The 19,638-nt window shown below is 41.3% G+C and overlaps 1 protein-coding gene across 2 annotated transcripts; it reads right to left on the bottom strand.

The window, feature by feature from the left end:
• Positions 1-7,280: 7,280 nt before the first annotated feature.
• Trap1a (tumor rejection antigen P1A) lies at positions 7,281-13,862 on the bottom strand. Of its 2 annotated transcripts, XM_087600709.1 has the most exons (3): positions 13,301-13,862; positions 8,648-8,831; positions 7,281-7,499 (listed from the first exon to the last, which is right to left on the bottom strand). In XM_087600709.1, exons 1-2 carry the CDS (start codon positions 13,704-13,706, stop codon positions 8,662-8,664), a joined length of 576 nt encoding a protein of 191 aa, XP_087456835.1. In that variant the 5' UTR covers positions 13,707-13,862; the 3' UTR covers positions 7,281-7,499; positions 8,648-8,661. The 2 variants fall into 2 exon arrangements, with proteins under 2 accessions (XP_087456835.1, NP_001395801.1); NM_001408872.1 differs by lacking the exon at positions 7,281-7,499 and having other exon boundaries at positions 8,651-8,831.
• Between the last annotated feature and the right edge of the window lie 5,776 nt (positions 13,863-19,638).

Below are 19,638 nucleotides of genomic sequence, written 5' to 3'. Positions count from 1 at the left end.
TGTCTTTTTCTATTCCACCTAGCACCCCATAAAATGCTGCCCACATCTAGAAACACCCTTCCAGGTCTGTGCAGAGACTTGTCTGCTAGGTAAGTCTAGATCCCAGCAAGACTATAATTATTAACTAGTTTACATGATTATTGTACACAACTTGAATTATTCAACTTTCAGAAACCATTCACATACTCATACATATACATACACTCAGTAATACATAGACAGTTGTCATATATGTACAAACAATTTCAGGCATGCTACCAAAACACACATTCATTTAGGAACATGCTCCCAAATTCATTTCCACACAGAACAAACCTATATTCTTGTCAAAACACATAAGTACTCACTCAAACACTCCCTGACTAACACTCTGTCACCTCTGATAATTTTTAGGTGTAGTTGTTAGGAAATCTTAGTTTGTCACTCAGATATGGTTTCCCTTTTATCTAAGACAGAAACATATACCATGGTGGCTGTACTTGCCTGTCAATCCATGCACCCAGTAGTATGAGCTGAAATTTAAGGCCAGCCTGGTGTGTAAGACCTTGTCTCAAAAAGGAAACATAATTTACACACATACCATTATTGAGTCAGGTATCATTGCACATGACTGTCATCCCAGCATTTGGGAAGGTAAAGCAGGAAGACCAGAAATTTGAGCCCAGCCTGGGCTACTGAGTTTTAGACAGTCCTGAGATACATGGGGAGACACTGAGTTAAATTTAAGGAAAGAAAGAAAATAAAAACACATGAACAGAACACATATCCTTGTTTATATGTGAATGCTTTACATACAGAAGAAATTGTACTTTGAGGGGTCTCTTAATTTGATTTTTACCTGAATTTTAAAATTACGTGTGTGTCTGGATAGATGGCTCAGAGGTTAAGAGCACTAGCTGCTCTTCCAGAGGTCCTGAGTTCAAATCCCAGCAACCACATGGTGGCTCACAACCACCTGTAATGGGATCTGATGCCCTCTTCAGTCTGTGAGCCATCTCTCCGGCCTTCATATGTCCCTTTTAAGGTGAAGTTTTTTTCTTGGGAAAATAGCTATTTTGACTAGTTTTATGGTTTATGTTTATATATATGTATATATAATATGTATATTATATATAATGTATGTATATGGTTCAGTGCTGCTTCAATGTGGTAAGCTCAATATAATATACACACATAGAGTTTGGGTAGCAAAAAAAAAATCAGGTCTAATTTATTTATTGCTGGTAGAAAACTGAGATTAATTCCATGAATTTTCAGTTTCAAATAACTATGCCATATCACCTATAAAATGATCTAACCTAAATGAGAACTAACCTTTAGGAAGAAATATATGCAAGTGAAACATGATAAAACATACTAAAGATACGAAAATCACTATCAGTCCTGAAAGCATTTTACAAAGTGGGTTGGGGCCAGGAGAGAGATGGCTGAGCAGTGAAGAACACAAACTAGTCTTGCAGGGATAATCCAGGCTGGACTTTGAGCACCCATTACTGGGCTCCCAACCAACCTTCTGTAACTCCAGTACCAGGGAATCTAATGGCTGTTTCTGAACCCCGCACTCACTATGCAGACAAACCCTCAAACACATAAAAATCAATAAAATTCTTTAAAGTGTGTGTAAAAAAACTAATGCTAAAATTCTCCTGAACTGTGCAAATACAGAAATAGGAACATTTACTAAATTACTACAAAGTAATTTCATAAAATGTTTCTATGTCTGAAAGAGCTTCTGCCTCCTTTTATGAAATATAGTTTTGTTGAAGCTGTAAAATTACAAAGCTCACAAATTTAGGAAGATCAAATAGCTATGAATTATAACTAGAAGCCAAGGAACACCAGGCGTAGTGGCACAATCCTGTCTTCATGGCTATTCTGGAGGCTAAGGCAAGAGAATCACACATTTGTGAGTCGTCTGGTCTTTAGAGTAAGCTCGTGGGCAACCTAACTAACTTAATAAAACTTTGTATCAAAATAAAAAATATAGGCTGAGTATTTATCTCAGTGGCAAAGCATTTATCTAGCAAGTGTAAGGCTCTTAGTTTAATCAGAAAAAAAAGGAAACCTTGCTAAATTTCCCTGGGCTTATTACCCTGGATCAAGCTTCCTCTGTCTATTCTATATTACTGTCCACTCTTGACAAATGTAAGTGCAAAATTACACAAATTCCACCGATTTGAGTCTTGATCCCTGGAGATTCTTGCACCATATAAAATTTACACTAATTTGTACACTTTTATTTCGATAATCTATGTGTTGTTGAGAGTGTGTCTGTTAGCCACGAAACCAACGTGCGTTGAGACGTCTTTTCTTCCCTACAGCTCCTCTGCATAAAGGCAAATCTGTTCCATTTGTTACAAGCTACCTCTGCTGGACCTGGTGGGACAAGTCTAATCACAGCTACTCAGATGGCTAAAGCTGGAGGATGGCACATTTTTGGGCAGCTGGCTAGAGTGAGTTCCAGGCCAGTCTGGAAACAACGAGACCCTGATGAAGCTCAATGGAATAATAGCACATGCCTGACATGAATGAAGCCTTCCATTCAATTTTCTGGACTGTGAAAAACATTTGCTCTCCCTAGAATGCACCTGTCTTCTATAAGCCAAATACTCGATCCTCACTACTCTCTCCTAGATTCCCATCATGCACCACAGTTTATAACTCCAACCACATCCATTCTTTCCCCAGTTGGCACTCAAGCATCATTAACATTACCTTGTTCTTTCCTACCTTGTGTGTTCATATCCGTAACAACCTAACTGACGGACCTGGCCTCCTCCTGATTACTTTCTACCACACCTTACACTTCTACTAAGATATTACACTTCTCAAAAGCTGCTGACCTACTTTATTTTGCTAACTGTAAAACAGGGGAATCTGGTTAAGAATTGGCCTTCAGAGATTCCGTTTACTTATGTTCCCTTTTTAAAAATTCCCCATAATAAAATATTTGGAATCCTACCCTCTAAGACTCTCCATCATGATGCCAAGCACGAGAGGATAAATTTAACTATAAACATTTTCAGTTTTTTTTAAACCACTAATGTTTTCACAAGTGAAAAAACTGAAGTCATACACCTCACTGCCTGGAAGACAGGAAACTGTCCCTCCCTGGGGTAACCAATTCTCAAAGTTAATAAAGGCCCCACCAAAGCATGCCTTTTAATACATAAATTAACCAAGCAGTAAGTTCTCTCTTCCTTTCTTTGACTTACATCCTAGGAGGAAATATTCCTCTGCCCTAGTCATCCCAGAGCCAGGTACCAGATAAATGCGAAACTATTGAAAATAAACAATGCAGAGCTTGGGCTGGGGATTTAGCTCAGTGGTAGAGCGCTTACCTAGGAAGCGCAAGGCCCTGGGTTCGGTCCCCAGCTCCGAAAAAAAGAACCAAAAAAAAAAAAAAAAAAAAAACAATGCAGAGCTTTTCAACCTCCATCCGCTACTTTTCTTGTAAAAAACTCAAGTGAAATTCTTAACCTAAGAGCTCTTTCCTTCCTGTCTTCTGCCTGTTGACAACTTTAATGTCTTTCCTAGGTACTCCAGCATCGCCTGGCATGTATAACAGGATCTCCTTTACTTATGAAGGGCTTTTAAAGATTTATTTTATTTTGTGCCGTAGAAATGGCTCAGTGGTTAAGAGCACTTGGTAAAGTCCTTCCAGAGGACCTGAGTTCAATTCAGGGCACCCAAGTCTAGCTGCTCATGATGATTTGCTTTCTTTTATGCGAATGAGAGTTTACCTTCTTGTGTGTTTTGTGTACCATGTGTGTGCCTAGTTACTGTAGAGGAGGAAGACAAATACTGGGTCCCCTGGAAGTAGAGTTACAGCAGCTTCTGAGATACCTACCGCATGGTAGGTGGGAAGCGAACCCAGGTCCTTTGCAGGTGAAGCAAGGACTCTTAAAATGTTGAGCCATCTCTTCAGCTTCAAACATTATGAAATTTAAGGGTGACTGTTAAGAATATAGACATTCTTGCCCTCAAATATAGTCCCTGTATCTGGGGTCTATGTATGCTGCCCTAGTAGACCAAGGCCCCAGCATCCAAGAAGTATTCAGGATCCTCTCCATTGATTCAGTCCAAATGCTAAGATAGCAACCTCTAAGAATATGCTCCCTTATTTAAGAGGTTGGGCCCCTGCTATCATTAAGGTACTTAGAAAACAACAAACCACATCAAGGCAAAGAGAACAAGCTCCCGTATTTCCCAGAGCCAATAATCTAAGACCTGCCAATAGGGCCAACTTCTTAAACATGTCATCATTTCCCCTAAAAACATTAAAGAGTAAGGATTAAACCTTAAACACACAGGCCTTTGGTATATACTTCAGATTCAAATTATAGCAACACAATGGGAATGGCAGTTATGAATTCAATAACATCACAAAGGAAGAGCTGCCTGTTATGTCTAAAAGGAACCTCAAAATGACAAGTCTTGTGCTCAGTTCAGGCTGCAGTACAGGACTGCTTTGTTAACTTTTATCATTCCTCAGGAATCTGTAAAAGGATTCTCTCTTCCAGGAAAAGCCACTTCCTTATTGACCATAGCACGCAAAAGTCTCTGGGCTGTGAGTCCCTCCCCCATCACCTACACTTCCAGGCTATTTCAGTTCACAGGATTCCTTCATCTCACTTTGCAGCTAGCAGCTTTATTTTTTTTTTTTGAACCCAGGAAGTTTTTTCCCACTGCTGCTTTTTCTCTGCCCGTGACAGTGCCCCTCTCCTCTGCCCCACAGAGGGAGCCCTAGCTGCTTTGTACTTCCCCAAACTGCTAACTCTTCTGTGTCTCACATCCCTAATAAAAACCTTCTTACCTATGGATTGGTCACTTTGGTAGATTTTCTGCTCCCTTGCTCACACTGCCTAGATTTAAATTTTTCTGGTTACTATAAGATAGATTTTAGCTTTATCAAAGAGGAGAAAGATGTCAGGGATTCTAAAAGTTCCAGTCTCTAAAGACACTGATGGATGCTAAAGTTAAGGAACATCTATACAAAAACCAGACGATTGTCGAGCACTTCAAACACTTCCTTAAAATAAAAATGAAGTGCAGTTGGACTAGAAGATACACACAAATTCATGTGTAATCTGAATCCTTTAGAAGTTCACCTTCTATGGAGTGAAGAAATAATCATATATAAAAATTAATATAAACTATGATATGAAATGTACTGCTATTTAACATGTGAAATGCTATTGAAGGTGATAAGCAGTAATCTAGGCAGCCTTAACTAAATGTAGAGGCTAGATTTCTTTTCAAGTACATGATCCTTACCTTCTCAAATCCTTTACTCTGGTCAACTGCGTCACTCATTTTCCTGAGGCTGGCTTCTTAAGCAGACTTCTCTTACATTTCTTCTTTAATTTAGAAAAGGTTCCAAGCCTGTAAAAAAAAAGTAGGGAGAATATTATAACCATGAGCTCATTATCCACCCTAACAGCACATTTATAAAAAGAATTAAAATTCACTTTGCATGTCCCCAGGTGAATTCTACCCTTTGTTCCACAAATCTTAACCACTGTCTTTCATATGGTGCTTTATCCTTTTCATAATTCTTTCTGAATGTTTGTAATACACATATATTTGCTCATAAACACATGCATATTTATGCACACATTAAATGATACAAACAATATTCACAAGGAATTATGAAAAAGATAAACATTATATAAAGAAGGATACACGCAAGCGTGTTTTGAGTGTGTCCATGCCTTTCATTACAAATGTAGTAGATTGTTTTAGTTTTTCTATTCTCTGTATTTCATGGTCATCACCCAATCTTTGTACCTTTGCAAGACATTGCAGAAGTTCCTCCATCTTGTAATCTTATTGAGACTACTTCAGTTTTAACTGAACTTTTATCTCCTTGATGGAGAATTCTAGGGGAAAACATCTAACTCTATTCTGGGAACCTGAGGTCAAGACACCCAGCTAACTTAGTTTCTGCTAAACAGCCTGCTTGAACTGAACCCTCTCCAGATAACTGCTTATCTCAGCTTTTGTTAAACTGCTAGCTTGTGCATAAACCTCTCTCTGCAGCTACATAATGAAATACTGAGGACATGGCTTTTGCCATTAAAAGCCTCTTGCTCTAAATGCTTATGGCTACACTTGGGTCCTTAAATATCTACCTGAGTGTAACCCCTGCTGACTAGAATTAAGATTTCCAAGTGCTTATGAACCATGTCCTAATAGTCATCGCTGGGGCCTCCCCTAACACCTTAATGATTTAAATGGTTTATTACAGATATATGCTATCACAGGTATATACTATAGGGGCAAGAATTAGACTCCCTAGATGTGATCAAAGACCATTTACATATATAACGTTAAGATGAAGTAATAGGGGATAAAGATGGACCCTTCATTCACTGACTGGCACCCCAATAAAGAAGAGTCCTAGAGACAGAGATCCAAAGCAAAACACTATATGAGGATGGAGAAAAAGATTAGAATGTTACATTTGCAACCCAACTGTTGCCAAAAATTGGTGTCAACCTCCACAAGTCAGCATAGCGAGAGGAAAAGACAAGATTCCTCTTACCACCTCCAGAAAGAATCAATTCTGCTAACAACATAATCGTAGATTTACAACTTTCAAAACTCTAAGCAAATGAATGAACATCTATCATTTGAAGCTACCCAGCTCATAATTGTGTTACAGCTGCCCTGGGAAATAAGCAACATCCTTTCAGCAGGTCTGCACTTGCTGGTGACAAGCCATTCCACCAGGGAAGGAAGATGTAGTGGGTTGAACTGCCTTGGCTTATGGCAGCAAGGAAGCAAAAGCAGAAGTGGTCAGCGTTCTGATATCTCCTTCAAGGGCGCGTCTCAAATGTACTAACATCTTTTCAAAAATGTCCCACTTACTATTCATTCCATCACCTCCCAACTGGTCTAACAAACCGCAACATCTCAGCCCTTAGTTAATATTCAAATCACAAGCACAACACCTACCAAGTTAATGAAGGCTGGCTCTGCATAGCCTTTCCCCCTGTTGCTGCAAACCAGTGGTGCTCCAAGGTTCAAGTGTTCAGAGCACTTAAGAAATCTCGACTGAAAGTCCACTTTAAGGATCTCTGACTCAATACGTCTAGAGTAGAGTCTGAGAATATACACTTCTAGCAAACTTCCAGCTGCTCCTGCTGCTGCTGCTTCATACTTACCCATCAGCATTAGCTTAGTGTCCTGGTAAGCTAGCTGCTTTTCCTTTGCAAGATGAGGCAAAAGCACAGAGATATTTAAAAATGTGGATTGATGTTAACATGAAACAACTGTAGTGTATGCAAGTCAAACTTTTATTTTTAACATGAACAAAAGTAATCCTATGTATCTATATAAAAGTTCATCATGTAGTCAGATGTCTGTTGGTGATATCTGTGTATAATGAACTTTAGAACAAAATTAATTTTATGGACTACTAAAAATTAGACAATGAATGGAAAAAAAAACCACTTCTTCTTCCTCCATCCATTTCTTTCTTCTGGGCTTTGCAACTGTAGGAGGAAATAAGAGATAAGCAACACTTGTATTTCCTTAGAATGTACTCCTGACACTCTTGTCAATTCTATGTATTACCATTGTCTCTCAATATTTCCCTGCTGTTTCCCTAACAGATCCTTAGGTATTAGAGTATTCAAATTTCCCTGCTGTTTCCCTAACAGATCCTTAGGTATTAGAGTATTCATGAGTTTGGTAGCTTCCATAATCTGATTATATTGACCTCACTATCCTACTGGTAACCACTCGTCAAGGCCTGGTGTTCCTTTCTGACTGATTCTCAAAGAACAAATTTTCTTATGGTTATATACCAACCACACACATTCCCTAAGCCTCCCAGTTACTCCACTATCATCTCCTCAAAATGAGACTTTCATCTTTTTAAAAAAGACTTTAAGAAATTTAAAAATTAAAATCGAATTACAATTTTAATCTCATTTTAAATGAAAAACTAAAGTTAAAGAAATTAAATGAAGGGGTTGGGGATTTAGCTCAGTAGTAGAGCGCTTGCCTAGCAAGCGCAAGGCCATGGGTTCAGTCCAGTCCTCAGCTCAAAAAAAAAAAAAAAATTAAAAGATGAAGAAAATTTTAAGAGATTTTCATCTCTTTAAAATCACAGATCTCGAAATGGAAAAAAACCAGAAACAAAAAGAGAGAAAGATGAACATGAAGATATAATGGCTGATTCCCAATTCAGTATAAACAAAATCTATTTTTTTAGTTTCATGTCATTTGAAATATTAAAGTTAGGCTGATAATTTACATATGAACCACAGCATGTGAAATTTCTTCAAACACTTAATTTGCCAGCTGTTATCACCTGTTTCAAAGGTACTATAAGAACAATATGTGATACTATGTGATTTCCATGGCCACATTTCACTGCATGATCCTTTACTGGTCTCCACTACTAAGTCTAACAACTTCTCATCTGTACTAAGTAATCTAGTTACAATCTAAGGGACAAGCATCTAGATACTATTAACTCTTGTTTAACTTATGGCTATTAAACTGCTTACTGTATTAGTCTAATATTTAGTAATACAAAAAATTTACAAATGTTTAGCTAACCAATAGTATTTTTAAACAGATGATGCTCTTAGCTACAGGAATGTTAGGAATGGTTAGTTAGTAAAGCCAGTACCTGCATCCCTAAGATTAGGGGCCATCTGCAAAGTCCAGATTATTTTTAGGATCTCCATCCAGGTTTTCAATTTCATCGTCATCATCATCGTCATCATCTTCTTCCTCCTCCTCCTCCTCTTCCTCCATTGCAACCTCTTCATCAGCATTTTCACACCCACAGCACATGGTTGCCTTAGAGTGCACTGGTATAGACATTAGGAAATTAGGGTGCTGTAAGAAATAAATCACCTTACATTTCATTTCGTTCTTCCTTAAATGAGAGTCAGGAAAACCTGGAGAATATGAATATGTGAGAAAGAGTATTTTAGCAATGCTGTGGTCCCAAGTGACAGCCTAAAAAAAAACAAAACAAAAAAACCTTCACTTTAACCAAGCAAGTAAAAGATCTGTACAATAAGAACTTCAAGACTCTGAAGAAAGAAATTGAAGAAGTCCTCAGAAGATGGAAAGATCTCCCATGCTCATGGATTGGCAGGATTAATATAGTAAAAATGGCCATCCTACCAAAAGCGATCTACAGATTCAATGCAATCCCCATCAAAATACCAATCCAATTCTTCAAAGAGTTAGACAGAACAATTTGCAAATTCATCTGGAATAACAAAAAACCCAGGATAGCTAAAACTATCCTCAACAATAAAAGGACTTCAGGGGGAATCACTATCCCTGAACTCAAGCAGTATTACAGAGCAATAGTGATAAAAACTGCATGGTATTGGTACAGAGACAGACAGATAGACCAATGGAATAGAATTGAAGACCCAGAAATGAACCCACACACCTATGGTCACTTGATTTTTGACAAAGGAGCCAAAACCATCCAATGGAAAAAAGATAGCATTTTCAGCAAATGGTGCTGGTTCAACTGGAGGTCAACATGTAGAAGAATTCAGATCGATCCATGCTTATCACCCTGTACAAAGCTTAAGTCCAAGTAGATCAAGGACCTCCACATCAAACCAGACACACTCAAACTAATAGAAGAAAAACTAGGGAAGCATCTGGAACACATGGGCACTGGAAAAAATTTCCTGAACAAAACACCAATGGCTTATGCTCTAAGATCAAGAATCGACAAATGGGATCTCATAAAACTGCAAAGCTTCTGTAAGGCAAAGGACACTGTGGTTAGGACAAAACGGCAACCAACAGATTGGGAAAAGATCTTTACCAATCCTACAACAGATAGAGGCCTTATATCCAAAATATACAAAGAACTCAAGAAGTTAGACCGCAGGGAGACAAATAACCCTATTAAAAAATGGGGTTCAGAGCTAAACAAACAATTCACAGCTGAGGAATGCCGAATGGCTGAGAAACACCTAAAGAAATGTTCAACATCTTTAATCATAAGGGAAATGCAAATCAAAACAACCCTGAGATTTCACCTCACACCAGTGAGAATGGCTAAGATCAAAAACTCAGGTGACAGCAGATGCTGGCGAGGATGCTGAGAAAGAGGAACACTCCTCCATTGTTGGTGGGATTGCAGACTGGTAAAACCATTCTGGAAATCAGTCTGGAGGTACCTCAGAAAATTGGACATTGAACTACTTGAGGATCCAGCTATACCTCTCTTGGGCATATACCCAAAAGATGCCCCAACATATAAAAAAGACACGTGCTCCACTATGTTCATCGCAGCCTTATTTATAATAAATAGCCAGAAGCTGGAAAGAACCCAGATGCCCTTCAACAGAGGGATGGAAACAGAAAATGTGGTACATCTACACAATGGAATATTACTCAGCTATCAAAAACAACGAGTTTATGAAATTCGTAGGCAAATGGTTGGACCTGGAAAATATCATCCTGAGTGAGCTAACCCAATCACAGAAAGACATACATGGTATGCACTCATTGATAAGTGGCTATTAGCCCAAATGCTTGAATTACCCTAGATGCCTAGAACAAATGAAACTCAAGACGGATGATCAAAATGTGAATGCTTCACTCCTTCTTTAAAAGGGGAACAAGAATACCCTTGGCAGGGAAGAGAGAGGCAAAGATTAAAACAGAGACTGAAGGAACACCCATTCAGAGTCTGCCCCACATGTGGCCCATAAATATGTAGCCACCCAATTAGACAAGATGGATGAAGCAAAGAAGTGCAGACTGACAGGAGCCGGATGTAGATCGCTCCTGAGAGACACAGCCAGAATACAGCAAATACAGAGGCGAATGCCAGCAGCAAACCACTGAACTGAGAACAGGACCCCCGTTGAAGGAATCAGAGAAAGAACTGGAAGAGCTAGAAGGGGCTCGAGACCCCTTATGAACAACAAAGCCAAGCAACTAGAGCTTCCAGGGACTAAGCCACTACCTAAAGACTATACATGGACTGAACCTGGACTCTGACCTCATAGGTAGCAAAGAATATCCTAGTAAGAGCACCAGTGGAAGGGGAAGCCCTGGGTCCTGCTAAGACTGAACCCCCAGTGAACTAGACTGTTGGGGGGAGGGCAGCAATGGGGGGAGGGTTGGGAGGGGAACACCCATAAGGAAGGGGAGGGGGAGGATGTTTGCCCGGAAACCGGGAAAGGGAATAACACTCGAAATGTATATAAGAAATACTCAAGTTAATAAAAAAAAAAAAAAAACAAAAAACTTTCACAGGACCGATTTTTCCATTTCTCACCTCTAGGGTCTCAAAATCCCTAATCTGTTTGTTATAGTTTTTAGGGGAATAGCACTAAATGCTAATTTGTCCCCAAAATAAAACACTGGTCACTAGTTTTCAGACTCTCCCACTTTGGGCAAGCTCTGAGCATGGCCTACAAATATGTAAAAGCAGCAGCAAGGATGAAGAACTTTAACACTCTCTCTCTCAGTACCTAGGGTTACAGGCGCCATTTGGCTGGGTTCCAACTATCAGAACCTGGCCTTATCATAATCCAGCCTTTCCTGCTAACTTTGGGATTTTGCTCTTTTTCTTGCCTCCATGCTGCTGAAGGACCTCCCATTTCCAGTGCACAGGATATCATAAGGCCTGGGGGCAAAGGGCAGGATGGAAGGCCAAAAGGGTATGTGAAATGAAGATCAAAAGGGTAGAGGGCACAGGGGAAAGGGAAAGGAGGAGTGGGAGGAGGGAGAAGCAAGAGAGGGGACGAGGGGAGATAGAAGAGAAGCCGATAAGGGAGAAAGGGGGAAAGGGAAGAGGTAAGAGCACAGTGGGAAAGGGAATTGAGGGAGAACAGAAAGTGGGCATGAAGATAAGAGGGTAATGGAGGAGGTAGGGTGAGAAAGGGGGAGGAAGCAAAGGGAAGAGGGGACAGAAAGGAAGGGGAAGATAGATAGGAAGAGGGACACATAGGGGAGAGTGAAAGGGAAGAGGGACTAGGGAGGTGTGGAGAGATAGACAGGGAAAGGCAAGAAAGAGTGAAGGGAAGCATGGAAACTGGGGTTAGGGGAGGAAGTACAGCAGGCAGGGGAGAGCAGTGAGATGGAAGGGGTAAGGGAAGCAGGGAGTGGGAGGGGCTAAGAGGAGAAAGACGGTTGACAGGCTGGAGAAAGGAAGGATGGGAAAGAGAGGTGGGAAGGGAGACAGGGAGCTAGGAGCAGGGAAGGAAATGGGAGCAGTGTTCTGAAAGGTACACAAAGGCGAACAGTGAGGGAGAGGGGATCCTGGAAAAGAAGGGCATTAAAAAGTTAGCATCGAGGAGAGGAAAGCTGCATGACTGTGAGCAGGGAGAGGAAAGGGAAGAAAGGAGGGGTACCTGGGGCAGGGACAAGAAAGGCAAAGGGAAACTCGGAGGGGGGGTAGGGGATCCTGGAGAACAAAGTTTAAGGGGGTGGGAGTGAGGGGGAGAAGGGAGAGGTAAATAGCAAAACGGTGAGTAGGAAGGTGGAGGGGAGCCAGGGAAGGAAAGGCACAAAAAGGCCAACAGGGGAGAGCAGCGAGCAGGGAGAGGTAAGGCTGCTAAAATGGAGCAAGGATGGGGAGGAGGGTAGGGAGAGGGAACACAACGGGGCTAGGAAAGGTACACAAAGGGAAACAGGGAGCGGGAGGGAGTCCTGTAAAGGAAAGGTACAAAAAGGGGAGCAGGGTGGAGGAGGGGAGCGCAGGAAAATGGGAATAGGGAGGGGGAGGAGGGAAGTGCTAAAATGTAAGTGCAGTGGGGGAGAGGGGCAGGGAAAGGTAAGGCGCTAAAAGGGAAACAGGGAGGGAGAGGGACTCAGGGAAAGAAAAGGTGCGAAAAGGGGAACAGGAAGAGGAGGGTTTCTGGGAGAGGAACAAATGGGGAAGCTTGAAGGGGGAGGAGATCAGGGAAAGAAAAGGCGCGAAAAGGGGGAACCAGAAGGCCGGAAGGGGAGGGTTTCAGGGAGCAGGAAGGGGAGGGTTTCAGGGAGCAGGCAGCAGGCGTGAAAAGTCGAGCAGAGGGGGAGGGGAGCAAGGAGAGAAAAGGGGAAAGGGGGAGGATGGACTGAAGTTAGAGACTAGCTAGGCAGGAAAAGGAAGGACAGGAGCAAGGAGAAGGGGGATGGGAGGAGGCAGCTAAGGACAAGTTAGAGAGGAAAGGGGATAGACATGGGCAGGAGAGATAGGAATCGCTTCCAGGAATGACCCCAACTGCAATGTAGTCTTTACTACAGATGTGGGTAAAGAATACACCCCACCTGAATCTAGAGTAACGACCACAGGTTAACTCACCTGTACAGGTACCTAAGTCAAAGACGCAGGTAGCTCCAGCACTCATTTCCATGCCCATCTCATCTTCTGATTCATCATCCATTAGGTTCTCCAATTCCTCATCATCATCATCGTCATAGAAGTCATCGTCGTCGCCATCTTCATCGTCTTCATCCTCATCGAGAGGGGACCTGCACTTGCTTTGCCTGGCAATCCAGGCCACATCCCTTTCATACTGCTCCTCATAAATGGCATCTACGATTAACTGGAACGCCAGAAAACCTGTCGTGGCGACAATTAAGATAAGCCACTCCAGATAAGGCATAACTTCTTCCAGGGAGTGCCGGTCGAATAAATTGGACCTATTTCCATCACCTTCACCACCTGAGCCATTGTGAGCCTTGTCTGGCTTATTGTTATCAGACATGGCACAAAAGAACACCAACTGGGAGCTGTACTAAGTGAAGATAACTGCAGAGAGTCGCAAGCGAGAAACCCACCCCTTCGACCTGCTCAGGGCTATGGCGATTACACAATGCATGCTGGGAGAGCAAAGGTGGGGGGTCCTCCCTCCTTCCTCCGGAAGACTTCTGTACTCAGCACGGGGAAGGGGGGAGGGGTAGGGCGGAGTGAACTCTGGACTACTTTTTTACGCGGAAGGGTACAAATTTGAACACCAATGATATTCTAGAGTTGGCAGAACTGGCAAAAATTCCTACCTAAGGCTCACAACCCCCCACGAGAACATTAAGCTCATTGGCTGAGAAATTAACATCCGGAGAACTCGCACACCCAATGAGTGATCAGGATCTTCACACATCTAGCCTCTTTTTGAGTCTCGGGTTCCTTCCATTCTACCGTGGCAACAGAGCTGTTGAATAGTGTTACTGCACCGCAGATTCTTTGGTACAGAGATCGGCCTGTTTTGCCTAGTCTCCTAGGGACAACTTGTAACAGAAGGGCTTTTAACATGAGAAAACATAGCGATATGTTATTACCAATCCCCAAACTCACACCAGAAAGAGAATGGCCATTTGCATGTGTTAACAGTATTAAAAATTGTTCGTGACCATTTCAGCGAAACTCATGACACCGAATATACGATGGCCTGCAACTTCAAAGGCTCCAAAGCTTCTCCAAGGGATTCGTGGTCCAGTCTCGTCCTTCACCTCCACCAGTTTTGCCACACAAGCCACATAGGGTAGAGTCCTAAAAGAGGTGGACACAGCACGAGAGATACACAGGTCAGGGGAGTGCAGGAGGCGCGAGAGGGGGGTGGCAAAAGTACAGAAGTAGCCTCCAGGTGACTGTAACGGAAAGGCTTGTTGGCATTGTAGTGTACCTGCATGCTATGACATTGGTTGGCCACTTTCAAATAAGAACACCAAAAAAAGCCACAGTCAAATGTATAACTATGGACTGTTTTGCTCTCAGGACACAAGTGGCCTCAGATTTAAGAGTTTGTTTTTACTGTACATATTAATGACGTACTATGTTTAATATAGTACATGTATACATGTTTTCTTTCAAACACATGGTAGATTGTGAGTGTGTGCGTGTGTGTGTGTGTGTCTGTGTCTGTGTCTGTGTCTGTGTGCGCGCACGCGCGCGCACGCGCGCGTGTTTAGGAGATTCATGATGGAGGAAAAAAAAGTGACAGACGTTTTTAAAAAAAAGGAGATTCATGAAACCAGAAAGAGAAACATGCCATGGTTGACAAAAATTTTTGTTTTTGTTGTTTTTTTTTTTTTTGAGACAATTTCTCAGTACAGCATTGGTTGTTCTGGAACTCAAGTCTACAGACCAAGCATGCCTTGAACTCAGATATACCTGCTTGCCTCTGCCTCCTGAGTGCCGAGATTAAAGGCATGCACCACCCACAATCCCTGTGTGGGTGTCAAAATCTGAAATGGGAAAGAGAAAGTCTGTAAGACATAAAAACAGCAGTGGGCTAGTGAAGAAATAGGAAGGGGGCAAGACAGAGGTAAATGGGGCCTCTGGGGCAGAAAGTCAGAGAGGAAGACAAATATGATCAAAATATGAATGGAAAACACTTAATATACTGCATTACAAACCTAAGAAAAAAGCAGAATGGTGGTGGTGTAAGCCTTTAATCCCACCATGCAGGAGGCAGAGGCAGGTGAATCTCTGAGCACTAGGGCAACCTAGTCTACAGGTGGACTTCCAGTTCTCCTGAGGCTACACAGCTGAGGCTACACAGATAAACCCTGTCTCATGAAAAGAAATGATAATGATGACAAAGACATGAAAAGAAATGATAATGATGACAAAGACGACGACCAGGACGATGTTGATGTAAAGTGAAAGCCAGGAGAATAGTACTTGGAGTTGCCTGACATATCTTCCAGGGGAAAAAGGTCAGAAAAGAGATTCCGATGCCAGGGTAATCCTGGAATATTGCTTACCAGATAATCTCTGAGGAGATTTGATACTTGAAGGGAGCTACATCTGAGTTTGCTCTTAATTTGTCTGTTTTATTTATATTCATTATAATATTTATTTATTTTCCTTTGGGTAGTTTTAAGCCCAGCTTCTCATTTTTAATCTTTTAATTTTGAATTTTTGTTTAGAGATACCCCTCCCCCACTTATGCTCCTCTTATCAGAGTAACAATTAGCCAGAGTGGCCTCATACTCAATAGCAAAATAAGATAGTCTTAAACCCCCAATCCTCCTACTTCCCAACTGTTGAATACAGGCGTGCACACAAGGCTAGAATTATTAAATGTATAAATGCATTTATTATGTTATCATAAGTAAGGTAAATTTTAGAAATAGAATTTGTCAAAGCAGAGAAAGAGTATTACGTTGCTCCAAATAGCATATATCATTTATATACATAATCATAATTAAATTGTTTACTTTTTTAAGTGTGGTTACCTACAGTTATTAGTTTCCCTCTGAATGCCACAGAGGAGAATTAGTTGTATTTTTTGATTCTTCACAATGCATTTTAAAATTTTTATTTTCTATTGCATCTTTTACTCATTGTCAATGAATTTGTACAAGTTTGTGTCTGAAGCCACAATAACACACCTGGCATTAGGGGTGGGCCTGAAGCATTAGTCCCTGAACTGACACCTGGCATTGACCTAGAGCACAGGGTCAAAAACCTGACAGTGCTGTATTGAGCACTAAGTGTTTGTAATCACTGGATCTGGGAAGACTCTGGGTTCCAGGTACATGCTTGACGACTAAGATGCAGGCTTCAGCCTGAAAAATAAGTCAAGCCGATAGAGGTCCAAAGAACTAAACAGTGTGCAGGTGTATCCACTACGAATGGCCTGGCCCTGCAAGAGAACTTCAGCATGACTATGAATATTATTCTAATATTATGGATAGCCTGTCAGCTAAGACTATTGCTCTTCAATATCTAGTTCGTTGAGTAGGTTCAATTTAAAGAGTGGTTTGATTTGTATTATTTTGAATTTTTGAGATCTTCATGTGGTTTTGTGTGTGTTTATTGTGTACAGATAAACATGTGGAAGTATTGCATGCATGTGCTTACCTGTGCATTCGTGTGTGTGTGTGTGTGTGTGTGTGTGTGTGTGTGTGTGTACCTGTGTTGTGCATATATGGAAGACAGCCTCACACAACTTTAAGCATCATTCCACAGGAGCTATTTATCTTTCCTCTCACCTGGGGTCTCTTACTGGCCTGGAACCTATAAAATTGGGTAGAGTCTGTGACTCCTGAACCCCGGTGAGTCTCGGACTATCCTTCAGTGGTAGTACGAGCATGTCCCACCATGCCTAACTTTTTTTAAGGTTGATTTTAGGGATTGAACTTCAATTTTCATGCTTGCAAGGGAAGACTATTATTGACCACGCCACCTTGCTACCCTTCATTATTGAAGATTTTCTTTATTTATGACTATCATAAATTGTATTTTATTTTAGACGGTACCCAGGATAAACAATCAGGAAAAAAATAAGATTAAATAAAAAGGGGTGCATGGATCAGACTGTGGTTTCTGAGAGTAGAAACATCCACATCTTTTTAACAGTTTAGTTTTTATATACACCAAAGGTAGTGTGAGCATGCTCAAAAGATCCAGCGCCTTGTGATATGCTAATTTTGCGAGGATAACAGATGTGTTTGGAATGGACCTATAGTCAGAAAGTCTGCATGTATCAGAAAAGGATCCTGACCAGTAATGTCAGAAATGCTGAGGACCAAATGCATGTTTGAGAGCCCTTGATACATAGTCTTACTCAGAAAATGATACATACAAAGATAACAGTGGGATAAAATGAGAGCATACACCTTGAACACATTATGAGAACTCCGTGTCACAAGGCAAGGAAATGTTCCAGTCCCGAAGCCCATTTCTATACTGCTATGTATAGCCCTACAGACTATGAGTTTTGTCACAAATTTATATTGACAGATTTTCAAATGATCACTAATGTTATGTTCCTAGGATAAAAACCACTTATTGTGAGTGTGCCTGCATACATGCCTGTGTGTAACTGGGTGCATGCATAAATGCCTGTATATGTTTGTGCACGCATTTCTCTCTCTCTCTCTCTCTCTCTCTCTCTCTCTCTCTCTCTCTCTCTCTCTGTGTGTGTGTGTGTGTGTGTGTGTGTGTGTGTGTGTGTGTGTGTGTGTGTGTTTGGGATCCATCTGTGGTTCCTTATTTTCCGTTTCCTCCCTCAGGGTGTCCAGGCATTGGGTGCACATCAGGCTGAAAGGATGAAGCAGAGTCTGGAACAGGTGGGGTCTGCAGGATCCTGGACCAGCTTGTAGTGAGTACAGGCTGGGGGTGTATAGTATGGGGGAGGGGGTGGATGGAAGAGGTGGGAGTGGTGGGGTGAGGAGAGGTGGGGTGTGTGGGAGTGTGGGGGTAAGGCCTTTCCAGTGAGGGAATTATTGGCATTTTCCTACTTCCCTATATACAAAATAATCTTAAACTTTTCAGCATTGTATTCTCAGACATATATATTATTTAACACCTAGGGAATTTTTTGTTTCAGCTTTTGTCTAAGTGTCAATGAAGAGAATGGATAAAAAATACAGCATAATATTATTTGGACAGCAGGGGAATGGGGATCCGTTCATTTGTGTTAATGTATGCATCTGGAAGATATTATGTTACATGAAGTAAGCCATGTAGTGAAAAAAGACACATATTGTATGATAGTAATAGAATCTATTAAAAATAAAGTATAAGCTATGAAACACAAAACCAAAAAACCCAAAACAAATGACTTCAAAGTAGGAGAAAATAGAAGCATTGAGGCAGCAACATGTCTCAGTTGGTAAAGACATTTGCCACAAAGTCTGAAAATGTAAATCTGATTACTGGGATACTTGTGATGGAAGGAGAATATTAACTTCTGCATATTGTCCTCTGACTTCTATATGTTCACATAGTATCTACACACACACACACACACACACACACACACAGAGGGGAGGGTTAAAACAAAGAAGGAAATAGAGGTTAGCCATTATTGGCCAAACAGGAGGAATATACTCAAGAAATATATTGCACAATGTAATGACTATGACTATAGTTAACAATAAAGCTTTTACATGCTGATCGCCAGTGGAACCAGCACTATTTGTTGAAAATGTTGTCCTTTTTTCCACTGGATGGTTTTAGCTCCATTGTCAAAGATCAAGTGACCATAGGTGTCCTTCAACAGAGGAATGGATACAGAAAACGTGATACATCTACACAATGGAGTATTACTCAGACATTAAAAACAATGACTTCATGAAATTCTTAGGCAAATGAATGGAACTAGAAAATATCATCCTGAGGTAACCCAGTCAGAAATACACACATGGCATGCACTCACTGATAAGTGACTATTAGCCAAAATTCTCGAATTACCCAAGATACAATCCTCAGACCACATGAAGCTCAAGAAGGATGACCAAAGTGCGGATGCTTCAGTCCTTCTTAAAGGGGGGAACAAAAATATTCACAGAGGGAAATATGGATACAAAGTGTGGAGCTGAGGCTGAAGGAAAGGCCATCCAGTGACTGCCCCACCTGGGGGATCCATCCCATCATATACAGACACCAAACCCAGAGAATATTGCTGATGCCAAGAAGTGCATGCTGATATAGCTGTCTCCTGACAGGCTCTGGCAGAGCCTGTCAAATACAGAGTCTCGAAACCAACCATTGAACTGGGAACAGGGTACCTGTTGGAGGAGTTAGAAAAAGGATTGAAAGAGATGAAGAGGTTTGCAACCCCATAAGAATAACAATATCAACCAACCAGACCTTCCAAAGCTCCCAGGGATCAAACCACCAACCAAAGAGTACACATGCAGGGACCCATGGCTCCATCTGCATATGTAGCAGAGGATGGCACTGTC

The sequence above is a fragment of the Rattus norvegicus genome, chromosome X, assembly GCF_021556685.1.
Source record: "Rattus norvegicus strain SHRSP/BbbUtx chromosome X, alternate assembly SHRSP_T2T, whole genome shotgun sequence".
Taxonomy (NCBI): domain Eukaryota; kingdom Metazoa; phylum Chordata; class Mammalia; order Rodentia; family Muridae; genus Rattus; species Rattus norvegicus.
This window is presented reverse-complemented; position numbering and strand designations above follow the sequence as displayed.